Genomic DNA, 13,125 nt, shown 5'->3' on the forward strand with positions numbered 1-13,125 from the left:
ATCAATACCACAGAGAAAACCTATAATATCTTTGTCAATACTTCTGCAGTTCCAATAAATGTCCACTAGATGTCAATCCAGGCCCATGTATTGAGTGCAGTGTGAGTGAACAGCAGGAGGCTGGATTAGTGAGGCTTTGAAGCCCGCTGTCTGTCTGTTCTGTGGCGCTGTGTGCTGCCTGCCTGTCTGTTCTGTGGCGCTGTGTGCTGCCTACCTGTATGTATGTGGCTGTGGACTGCTGCTTTCAGACCTAGTCTGTCTACTCTGCTCTGCGCTAGCAGGATGATAGTCTCACAGAACAGCACAGTGAACTGCAACAGCTGAAAGGGAGTAGACCAGTAGTAGGCCACTACACAGAACCAGCACCACACACACTCACACCGCCCTATCTTCTACTACCATTAATATCACTATGAATCACAATGTATGCCTATCGTACTAGTGGTACCAGGAAATGACTGCAGTGGATGTAAACATTGTAAACACACAGCCATACTTCATTGTTGTTGTTCCATTGTTAATCTCCTCATGGACTGGGAGTGAACTCACTCTCAGCTGCCCGTCTACTACTGCTGTTGTTAACCCTCTAACTCCCACAACTCGTGGTAGAACAGGGATGGGCAACTGCTGTCCAGGTGGGCCACTCCCCTTATGAAGGCCCTTGGATCAATTCCCCCCCCCCCCCAAAAAAAAATAACCATATGGTTTAAAGATAGGTACAAAATGGTGTCCTTTTTCAAATCCACAGTCTATCATGAGTCATGATGATAACTGACAACTAACTGATGACAACTCTACAGTTGGCCTTGGCATTCCCATTGTAAATAATCACAGATTGTAAAATAACTCTGAATGGGGATATCACAATTTGTTTTTCATATTGGATCACATGGTATCGCTGTTCTATTTAACTAATTTCCATCTAAACGTTCCGTTCAGTAGCATTGCCTCCCCCTGAACAAACCCCGCCTCTATCCAGTGTGTGTGTGTGTGTGTGTGTGTGTGTGTGTGTGTGTGTGTGATTGGTGAGTGACATCGTACATTACATTAACTGAGGCAGTTCTACGACGCCATTATCTTGTTTCACTGTGTTTGTCAAAGCACATAATCCTTCTTATATAAACCGCTGCTGTTTTTCCCCATCCTGGATGGAAGTCAATGAGAGAGAGAGAGAGAGAGAGACAGAGAGAGAGAGAGAGAGAGAGAGAGACAGAGAGAAAGAGAGAGACAGAGAGAGAGAGAAAGAGAGAGAGAAAGAGAGAAAGAGACAGACAGAGAGACAGAGAGAAAGAGAGAGAAAGAGATAGACATTGAGAGTGAGAGATAGAGAAATGCAGAGAGAAAGAGAGAAACAGAGAGAGGGAAAGAGAGAGAGAAAGAGAGATAGACATTGAGAGTGAGAGATAGAGAGAATGCCTCAGTATATCTAAATAAAGCAGGGAGAACAGGAGACCGTGGAGCATGGTGTTAACATGCCACGTTGTGTGGCTAAGACACACTAACATCCTCTCTGTATACTGTTAGCTATAGCCTCGCCACAGTAACTTCCTCCACCAGGGTAAAGGAGAGGATAGGATACAGCAACACACAGGCTCAGATGTTTATGCATCCACACACACACACACACACACACACACACACACACACACACCCACACACACACACACACACACACACACACAGCTATGATGAATCACTCCTCCTTAAAAGGGACAGCATTGGCCACACATTGTCATTAAAAGTACATTTTAATAGTCTGTGTGTACATCCCAAATGACACCTTGTTGGTTACTGGGTCACACCATGTTGCTTACTGCATTACACTCTGTTGATTACTGCATTACACCCTGTTGATTACTGCATTACACCCTGTTGATTACTGGGTTACACCCTGTTGATTACTGGGTACACCCTGTTGATTACTGCGTTACACCCTGTTAGTTACTGCATTACACCCTGTTGATTACTGGGTTACACCCTGTTGATTACTGCATTACACCCTGTTGATTACTGGGTTACACCCTGTTGGTTACTGGGTTACACCCTGTTAGTTACTGCATTACACCCTGTTAGTTACTGCATTACACCCTGTTAGTTACTGCATTACACCCTGTTGATTACTGCATTACACCCTGTTGATTACTGGGTTACACCCTGTTAGTTACTGCATTACACCCTGTTAGTTACTGCATTACACCCTGTTGATTACTGCATTACACCCTGTTGATTACTGCATTACACCTGTTAGTTACTGCATTACACCCTGTTGATTACTGCATTACACCCTGTTAGTTACTGCATTACACCCTGTTGATTACTGCATTACACCCTGTTGATTACTGCATTACACCCTGTTAGTTACTGCATTACACCCTGTTAGTTACTGCATTACACCCTGTTGATTACTGGGTTACACCCTGTTAGTTACTGCATTACACCCTGTTAGTTACTGCATTACACCCTGTTGATTACTGCATTACACCCTGTTGGTTACTGCATTACACCCTGTTGATTACTGCATTACACCCTGTTGGTTACTGCATTACACCCTGTTGATTACTGGGTTACACCCTGTTGATTACTGGGTTACACCCTGTTGATTACTGGGTTACACCCTGTTGGTTACTGCGTTACACCCTGTTGATTACTGGGTTACACCCTGTTGATTACTGGGTTACACCCTGTTGGTTACTGCATTACACCCTGTTGATTACTGGGTTACACCCTGTTGGTTACTGCATTACACCCTGTTAGTTACTGGGTTACACCCTGTTGATTACTGGGTTACACCCTGTTGATTACTGGGTTACACCCTGTTGGTTACTGGGTTACACCCTGTTGGTTACTGCATTACACCCTGTTGATTACTGCATTACACCTTGTTAGTTACTGGGTTTGGAGCTTGTGCACGTGACATTAAAACTTGAAACCTGAAACTGAATCCTTATATATCTACACATAATAACATACGCACTATACACACACGTACATGTGGATTTTGTGTTGTAGATATGTGGTAGTAGAGTAGGGGTCTGAGGGCACACACTTAAGTGTGTTGTGAAATCTGTTATGAATGCATTGTAAAAAAAATAATTAAATGGACCCTAGGAAGAGTAGCTGCTGCAGGGACTAATGAGGATCCATAACACATACAAATTCAAATACAGTGCACTATGGACCCTGGTCAAATACAGTGCACTATGGACCCTGGTCAAATACAGTGCACTATGGACCCTGGTCAAATACAGTGCACTATGGACCCTGGTCAAATACAGTGCACTATGGACCCTGGTCAAATACAGTTCACTATGGACCCTGGTCAAATACAGTGCACTATGGACCCTGGTCAAATACAGTGCACTATGGACCCTGGTCAAATACAGTGCACTATGGACCCTGGTCAAATACAGTGCACTATGGACCCTGGTCAAATACAGTGCACTATGGACCCTGGTCAAATACAGTGCACTATGGACCCTGGTCAAATACAGTTCACTATGGACCCTGGTCAAATACAGTGCACTATGGACCCTGGTCAAATACAGTGCACTATGGACCCTGGTCAAATACAGTGCACTATGGACCCTGGTCAAATACAGTGCACTATGGGCCCAGGTCAAATACAGTGCACTATGGACCCTGGTCAAATACAGTGCACTATGGACCCTGGTCAAATACAGTGCACTATGGACCCTGGTCAAATACAGTGCACTATGGACCCTGGTCAAATACAGTGCACTATGGACCCTGGTCAAATACAGTGCACTATGGACCCTGGTCAAATACAGTGCACTATGGGCCCAGGTCAAATACAGTGCACTATGGACCCTGGTCAAATACAGTGCACTATGGACCCTGGTCAAATACAGTGCACTATGGACCCTGGTCAAATACAGTGCACTATGGACCCTGGTCAAATACAGTGCACTATGGACCCTGGTCAAATACAGTGCACTATGGGCCCTGGTCAAATACAGTGCACTATGGACCCTGGTCAAATACAGTGCACTATGGACCCTGGTCAAATACAGTGCACTATGGACCCTGGTCAAATACAGTGCACTATGGGCCCAGGTCAAATACAGTGCACTATGGACCCTGGTCAAATACAGTGCACTATGGACCCTGGTCAAATACAGTGCAGTAAAAGGAAATAGGTCTGCTCTCTCGTTTTAGGTCAAACTAACTACAGTCTACACCACAGCAACTAGACAGGGGCACTGCAGGCCTCCAAGACACAGGAGACATTACAGTCAAACATAATGTGTGTGTAAGCTTCTGTAAAGCACTACTCCCAAGCGTGCCTACGACACTCTTGAGCTATGATTACTCCCAGATTTGACACTCTTGTCACGTTCACGTGTTAGACGGAACTAGGAAACTCTGAAATGTCCAACTTGCTAACTGGTTGCAGTTATACACGTGACGCATTCAACCACTTACCAAGTCGTAAATGTCAAGAGTTCCGACTAGCACGTGAACACGGCATCACAGCTATGATTATTCCCAGACAGGATAGCCCATAAGGACCATTCATGACTGAACGTATTATTGTCTGGCTGTCAACTAGACACTTGTGTTAACAAAGCAGTGAAGATGACTTTCCTCCTGGGAGGAACCCTGTTGATAATATAGTCAATACAGAATCAGTTGACCTTACATCAGACAGGTTCATTGATGAGTTATAGCTGCATTGGCTTGAGTTACTACTTCCATCCTTGCCCATTCTATTCAAAAACAGTAAAAGTATGATATTGCAACAGCTTACTAATGACTTGTATCTTATTAACCATGATAATCATCTCGTGGTGTTCCATCTACAGGAAAACATTTAATTAATAAAAAAAATATATATATATATATATAAAAAAAAAAAGTTTATTTATGTCAGAAGCAATTCAGAATCAACCAAAACAGATGTAATCCTTTCTTATTTTTTTGTAATTACAGTGGTATTCAAACAGCACAGTAAAATAACGTTGATAATACGGCATCTAAAATAAGAGAACAAATACACCGGTCATTGAAAACAGAACAACTTCTAGGACCCCACGTATAACTAGGTAGTGTGCTGCTGTGCACTGCTACATAGGGAAAATAGACCCACCGGTTTCCCAGCCAATTTTACAACCGCTTTAAAACTGTACCACGCAAGTCTGCGTACCAAATGGCACCCTTTCCCTATATAGTGCACTACTTTTGACCAGTCTCATTGTGAACTAAATAGGGAACAGGGTTTCATTTGGGATGCATCCAGGGATAAGTGGTATAAATAGTACCTACCACTGGAAAAGAAGAACACCAGACAAACACAAATGACACTGTTGTAGAAAAGGAGAAAAAAAAAAACTGTACAGCTTAAAAACGATTCTTATACACAGCGGTTACTTGTTATTTTTTTTTGGTACAGGTTTTTTGTGTCTTTTTTCATTTTTTTTTTTAATGTTTTGTTTTCAGTAAGTGTTGTGTACAAGGGGAGTTAAATGCTTTATAAACAAGACATTGTAAGTGCTATACGTAACAACGGTAATCTACTCGTCATCCTCATCATCGTCATCGTCATCATCCTCATCCTCATCATCGTCGTCGTCATCGTCGTCGTCCTTGGCGGGTGCGGCGGCCTTCGCTGGCATGCTGACCGGCACCTTACCCTTGTTGCGGTACGCAGTGATGTCCTGAGAACAAGGAAGTGGAGGAGAGATTTTTTATTTTTTTTAACTGTTGCTCTGAATGACACGTGGTTAGTGTTTCAGATGACTGGGGTGTAATCATTACTCCAAACAGTTGCAACATTTTAGAACGAAAACTAGTATTTCTGTAGGACAGGATAAGCATACGGAGGGACTTACCTGAATCTGGCCAATAGAAACGCTAGTTTACGTTGCAAAACAATTACACCCCTGGTGTTAGTAATAGATCTTTCGACTACTAACATTAAGGTATTTCTAATCAAACTGTAGAATTTACTGTTGGTCACTTGGGGCCGAACCCCATGTTGAAATCTACAAGTCTAACTTGAATTGTCACACTATTGACATGAACTATGAGAAAGTCCAAATTAGACACAGCCCTCAGAATACACCAGTCACCTCAGTCTGACTGCACTATGTTACAGGTCCTCCAAATTGATGAAGGAACAAAAAAAAGGTTGTTTGTTTACCTTCTCGTACTTCTCCTTCAGCTTGGCAGCCTTCTTCTCATAGGGCACCTTGTCCTCCGCTGTTAGGTTGTTCCACTTCTCTCCCAGCTTCTTGGCCACATCACCAATAGACAGGCCTGGGGTCTCCCCCTTCACCTGGGGTCTGAAGTCAGCGCAGAAGATGAAGAACGCAGACCTGGAGGATGGGAGAGAGACAGCGGTAGGGGAGAGACGGTGGAAGAAAGGAAAGAGAATTCTTACTAATGTTGTTTGGATATCATGAATTGATTGTTGGTGCCAAAACATGGGATACCCTGATTTTAATTGTAGTGTTAAATGGGTGCATTAAATGCAGTAGTTGTTTTATTCAAATGTAATCCAATCAAATCACTTTTATTGTTCATTATTTTATTATAGTAATTGTTTCATTAATTTACTTTAGACATGCTCCTCTGAGACATGAGTCATGGGGGGAGATGACTGTCTTTTTCTGTCAGGCAGTACTCACGATGGTCTCTTGGGGGCGTTGGGGTCCTTGAACCTCTTCTTCTTCTCTCCCTTGGGAGGAATGTAGCTCCTCATCTCCCTCTCATATCGCACCTTGTCCAGTTTGGCCAGATCCTCAAACTTCCCCTTCTCCTTGGCGGACATGGTCTGAGAGAAGAACAACAACATGAAGAAGGTATCTAAGTACATGTAGAAAACACTGGTGGTAAGATGCCAATAGTGACGCATGTGTTTTGTGTCAGGTAGGGGCAACACAGAGTGGTAGAGGAAGACAATGTTTACAAGAGAATGATACACAAGGGGTGGCAAATAAGTATGGAACAACTTAGCTGTGACACCATTCATTTGAAACTAAGTTGTACCAAAGACAACTATCAAGGGATTGATAGTGGTACAGGACAGTTTCAACTAAAAGGGCTCCCAAAATGGCACTATATTCCCTATTTAGTGCACTACTTTTGGCACCCTATTCCCTATTGAGTGCACTACTTTTAACCGGGGGGCCCGTGGGGTGCTGGTCAAAAGCAGTGTACTAAATTGTGAATAATTCAAAAGGGTGCCAGTCAATCACAGCCGAGATGTGTTCCATACTTACCTTCCATCTCTCAGAGCACTTCTTGGAGAACTCTGAGAAGTTGACAGAAGCTTCCGGGTGTTTCTTCTTGTGCTCCTCCCGACAGGTCTGGACAAAGTAGGCATAGGAGGACATCTTGCCCCTCGGCTTCCTTGGATCTTTCCCCATCTCAATATCTAAAAAGGAGATGTTTTAGAAATGAGCAAAACAGCAAAGAAAAAGTTAACGTTAACTATTATGAACATGGTAGGTCATTTTATTCAGTATTTTTTGACAGAAAAACTATTTACTGCCATATTTTTTTTTTTTTTTTTAAGTGTCACCTAAATGCTTTTCTGCAAACTCTGCACGTGATTGGAGATCGCTGTTTGTTTTCTGTAATGTTCTCCTTCTTTCCGATCGGCCATAGCGGCTACAGTTGGCGAATGATCGAGCTATAGTTGATTCATGGACATTTTCTCCCATCTCAGCCATGGAACTCTGCAGCTCTTTCAAAGAGGCAGTTGGCCTCATGGTGAGTTCTAGAGCTAGAATCCTTTTCGCCCAGCTGCTTATTTTGGAAGGTCGTCCTGATCTGGGCAGAGTCTCGGTGGTTCCATACACCTTCCACTTCTTAATGATTGACCTGACTGTACCCAATGGGATACTCAATGTATGGGAAATTTTCTTATAACCTTCCCCTAATCTGTGCCGATCTACAACTTTATCCCTGAACTCTTCTGAAAGCTCTTTGCGCCTCATGGTTTAAATTGACTACCTGACTGAGGGCCCTCACAGACCAAGGTGTATATGACACGCAGGTGGAAGCCCTTTCTCAACTTATTACAAATATTTGTTGCAACTGAGTTAACTAGATTTGCTTTGACAAAGGGGTTGAAGACATTAAATAATATTGTACTGGTTATTGATTTTGATTATTCATTGTCTAATCATTTGGATCCCCCTACAAGCCTGCCCTAAAGACGGTTTCCTTCCCTCACTCTTGGCATCAGAACTGTAAACGCAGCCTTCTGCGAATAAACACGTCTGGTTCGTTCGTTCTGTCTGCTTGACAATACGTTTGTGGAAAACAAACCCTTTCTAGAGGAGTGTTTGTAACAGGGACTGTGCCCTTTGCCGAAAACGCATCCGTTATTTTTACTGGTCAATTCATGAGAAATGTAACTTTTTAATACAATTTAAGAAAACTATTTTCATGCATTTTGTTGGCTTAAATTAGTCACATTTGCTATTTTTATTTTATGCAGAATGCTTGTCATTCGATGATTTGAGTTTTAGCTACAGACCGTAACAGAAGTTCTCAGTCTAGATAAAAATGCGTGCAACATTGGATTCTCTTCTGCATATGTATGCAAATATTTGAAATGTTTCACGCACTAAAGCGGAAAGAAAATGAGAAATACATATCGCCACTTTTCTGATGAATTCGTGTATAATGTTAAAATGATAGTGCATTTAAGTCTACAGAAATATATTCCTTAGAAAAACAAACTCCGAAAAAAAATGAGAAAAATACCCTAAAACACAAAATAACGTTAAAAGATGCTTCCCTTTCACTCTAAACTCGATTTGGCAACATTTGAAAAAAAATCCTAAAATTTGGGGAAAAATCCCTAATATTTCTATTATATATTACTGGTAGCTATACAGTACATCTGTGTTGTAACAAAGCAATGCCTTTCTATCTGCCGAGTGAAGTAGTAATGGCGCATAGGCTTCTCGTTGAGGAAAAGGAGGTCAACAACGACGGCAATATTTCTTCTTCCATTTTGTAAGAATGCCTTCTTCGTGAAAGAAAGTCGCCCTGAAATGTCTCCACCCGCATTCCCGGTCGCTTTATTAATCGACAAACATGTTGACAAAGCCCGCCAGCATGACAATACTTTTCCCCGGTAGATTCCTATTGCATTAGCCGCCGTTTATAGCAATACACTGGGTCTGTGCTATGCCTATGTGCGGGCTGTGTTGAGTTAGTTTCCTATTAGCTCGGAATGGCCGCTTGTCTTCATCCACTAACATGGAGAATATGGCTCCTTCTCTTTGTGTCAATGCACAGCCATTACACGGTTTACACTAGATACCACAGCCACAAAATCTAAATTGTCAATCGTAAAAATGAATGAAAACAAAAAATGTACTTTTTGGTCTTAATGGAAGGTCAGGGTTAAGCATAAGGTTATCAGTGTGGTTATGGTTAGGTTTAAGATCATATTTTAAGAAGATAAATTCTAGAAATAGGCGGGGTTTAGTACTTTTTGGCTATGGTAACTAGTGACGACCCCATTACACAGATAGAACAATGAACCAGATGTTTCACCGGATGTACAAATCCAGCAGGCAATTCCACTCGCCACCAAATATGGTGATGAGAGGAAGCCTAGTGGCCGGCAGTGGGAGACGATTGAGTGAGATTTTGTCCAACATTCTGCACATTTTCTAATCAATGAAACATTTGATCTCAATAAAGTCTTCTGTTCCCATTACTAGAATATGTAAATAACAGATTGGACTATGTTTTATAGACTTTACCCTTTGCTAATGTTTCATAAAACTGCGTTGTTTAGAAAGACTTCATGGGCGAATGGAGTTGTTGCACACGCGCACTTCAGTTTCTCTAACGGAAATATGCAAATAAATGCTACAACGTGCCAATAAGATCTTGCTAACTTGTGCTTTGCTCTGCCCACCTCCTTGCTTGTTCTGCCCACTATGATTCATTTGCTCCCATTGGAAACGACAGGCGGTGGTCTATCTTGGGTTAGTTAAATCTTTGGTCATTACACTGCACAGTAGAGGGCAGCGCAACCGCGGGTACCCACCTTATTTCAATCTGTGATTTCAACCCTTTAATATCGACGACAAAATACAAAAATACTGTCGTTGGAACAAGGACAGATGGGACTTTAATTTCCAATCGTTAGATTGTACAGTTTTATGCGTGTTTGGTGAAAAATCACGGTTTGAAAAAGTTGAAGTGAACTGCGCTTGTATGGCTGTCTGCATTTTTTCCTATGCGAGTACAGTCAGCCATTACAGTAAAGCGCAGATTCCTGAGGTAATTTTTTCACTCTTTTAATGAGGCGATTGGTGAAAAATAACTATTAACAGCTTTTTGCCCCACAATGTTTTCCATATTTTTATTTTCGATTTCCCCACGGTTTCATCTTCGCATGAGAGGCATCACAGCTTCGCAACACTGCAATGGCTAGCAATGGGCTGGAGCTCATACCATGAACCGTGTCTTCCACCATGAACCATGTTTGTGCGCTAATGTTACATAGCCAGCTGTCCGCTGGACATTACTGATTTTTAATTCGATAAATAAACCACATTTTATCATAACAATGCAACACTTACCTGACATGAATTAATAAAATAATTTGCATTCAAGGAAATCGACGTTTGTATTGAAATTCCACTGATTAATTTTGCTTTCTCCTTTTTTCAACGAGCGACTAATGTGTGCTTACTGTACAGTAAGTAACGTTAGCTGGCTAATGTCTTGTTTTTTTTTAACCTTCGCTTCGAATGAAAAATCACAAAATTGTTTCCAACCTACCATTCAAACACGGTCAATACATTTCTGAGGTATTTCTGCATTTTCTTATCACTTTCATCCTTAACCGACACTTAAAAAAAAAATTCGTGCCTGATACTTACCAAAGCGGCTGCCGCTGTATCTCAATGCACTGCAATGGCTGTATGTGGAATACCAGCGATACGCAGTGTCTTCAGTCTTAGCTTCTGTAACATTACTGTCGATGGTGCTCGCCCCCCATTGGCCACCGCCGAGTGTATCGCACGTCTGATTGGATAGAACTTTTTCATTGCCCTAATATCAGACGATGCGTCATTGGCTAATTTTTTGTGAAACGTCACCGGAGTTTTAAGTGGCGCGGTGATACGAAACAAGTTGCCAGTGCTGAGCTTGGGGCGCGCAGCTTGCTAGATAGTGTAGTAGTGTGTTTGCTATGGTATTGAGTTATGTGTTTTGAACACAGTGTAGCGAATGAATGGGGCAACGTGGAGCGGTCTAGTGAGCTACAAGAGAGGTAAAGTGAACGCGATTACAGGCGTTGGTGGGCGTTTCCCCCGATCATCAATCACAATCATTGACTATTCACACCACCCAATGTTAACTTTATTAGCAAATTATGACTTTGTTCATTAAAGATTAGGATGGTGGGTTTTCAGCGACCTCTTCGTAGGATGATATGTAATGTAGAAGGAATTTTAGATAATTTGGCATTTGTTTTTGACCCAATCAATAGGCTCTTGGCTAGACACAAGATACACTGCTATCAATGCAGGTGTATCAATAACTGTCTAATTATTTAGCCTAATTAAGCCACCGTCGCTCTGCTTTTCGATACGAGACGACGTTTACTGTGTTGATAGTGATTGTTTAAGATAAATACAAGATTATTTATTCACATAGGTTAATCTAATGCACATGGGGTATATTGTTATCAGTGGGAGCACCACAAACATAACAACCTGTTTCATGTGCGCTCTTCTGGCTATATGGAGCGGTGAGACGCGCAATAGGCTACATGGTGATGCTGGTGCTGATGATGATGGTGGTGGTGATGCTGGTGATGATGATGATGGTGGTGATGCTGGTGATGATGATGGTGGTGATGATGGTGATGATGGTAGTGATGATGATGATGCTTATGATAATGATGGTCTTGATGGTGGTGGTGGGGATGATGACTCGAACCGTTACTTTTCTGCTATTGTAAATGTACGTTTTGTTACAATGTAGCTAAAGGCTAAACCTTTTGAATACATTTATTAGGATACAAGCAAGAGCATCGCGGGAGACCTACTAAAAGATCTTTGATGTCAACGCGCTTACAGTAGCCTATGCGTGTATGTTGCAACCCAATGTTCCAATTATCACATGCGCTCGCGCTCCCATGAATAGAACTGTATTGAATGCCATAGCCCATGGGGTATTCAAACCTTAACCTACGAGGTCCGGAATCTGCTGCTTTTCTGTTCTACATGATAATTATTTGTACACAACTGGTGTCCCAGGTCTAAATCAGTCTGTAATAAGAGGGAACGATGAAGAAATGGTGTGGAACTGGTTTCGAGGTCCAGAGTTGAATATGAGGGGCCATAGCCCCTTATAGGTACATTCAATTAGGTACAAGGTCAATCCATGGATTGATTGAAGCCTAACTTACTATTTTAATAAAAACAATAATGTGTCATTAGAAATATAATCATATTTTGATCTTGACAAATTTGTATACAATTTTTAATAGGCAGATTTGAATGTACCCTTGTTGATAGCACCATGCCCTTTATATTATAGTAAATGGAACCGTGCTGGTTTTGCTCATTCATCAAATCAATTATCATCATCATCATACCACCGACAAAAAAACGATGGGATTTTTATAGGGCTCTGAGGCATTGTCTTTGTGGGTGTGGAAAGTACAACAATCAAGATAATGATAATATCTAATTTAGAATACAATGATAATGGTGATGATGGTAATGCTGGCAATGATGATGATTGCAATGATGATGAGGATGCTGCTGGTGATGATGATAGTGATGATGATGGTGGTGATGATGATGATGGTTGTGATGATGATGCTGGTGATGATGGTGGTGTGATGATGATGATGCTGGTGATGGTGGTGATGAGGATGTGATGATGATGGTAGTGATGATGATAATGATGGTAGTGATGGTGATGATAATGATGATGATAAGGATGGGGGTGGTGATGATGATGTGGTGATGATGGTGATGATGGTAATGATGGTGGTGGTGATGATGATGGTGGTGATGATGATGGTGGTGATAATGATACATTTGATGATGATGATGATGGGAGTGATGGTGATGCTGCTGGTGATGATGATGGGAGTGATGCTGATGATAA

At 41.8% G+C, this 13,125-nt stretch overlaps 1 protein-coding gene across 2 annotated transcripts; it reads right to left on the bottom strand.

Moving 5' to 3' along the window:
• Window positions 1-4,860: 4,860 nt before the first annotated feature.
• hmgb1a (high mobility group box 1a) lies at window positions 4,861-11,008 on the bottom strand. Of its 2 annotated transcripts, none has more exons than XM_014129715.3 (5): window positions 10,881-11,008; window positions 7,242-7,396; window positions 6,648-6,793; window positions 6,161-6,335; window positions 4,861-5,675 (listed from the first exon to the last, which is right to left on the bottom strand). In XM_014129715.3, the coding sequence occupies exons 2-5, from the start codon at window positions 7,386-7,388 to the stop codon at window positions 5,532-5,534; spliced, it is 612 nt and encodes a 203-aa protein (XP_013985190.2). In that variant the 5' UTR covers window positions 7,389-7,396; window positions 10,881-11,008; the 3' UTR covers window positions 4,861-5,531.
• Window positions 11,009-13,125: the final 2,117 nt, after the last annotated feature.

The sequence above is a fragment of the Salmo salar genome, chromosome 11 (genome assembly GCF_965601325.2).
Source record: "Salmo salar chromosome 11, fSalSal1, whole genome shotgun sequence".
Lineage (NCBI taxonomy): Eukaryota > Metazoa > Chordata > Actinopteri > Salmoniformes > Salmonidae > Salmo > Salmo salar.

Excerpts from the sequence above, each read along its gene's own strand:
- hmgb1a (XM_014129715.3), bottom strand. The coding sequence starts at position 7,388 with ATGGGGAAAGATCCAAGGAAGCCGAGGGGCAAGATGTCCTCCTATGCC. Across the intron at positions 6,336-6,647 it reads AACGCCCCCAAGAGACCATC|GTCTGCGTTCTTCATCTTCT; the intron begins GTGAGTACTGCC and ends CCCATCCTCCAG. Across the intron at positions 5,676-6,160 it reads TGAAGGAGAAGTACGAGAAG|GACATCACTGCGTACCGCAA; the intron begins GTAAACAAACAA and ends CCTTGTTCTCAG.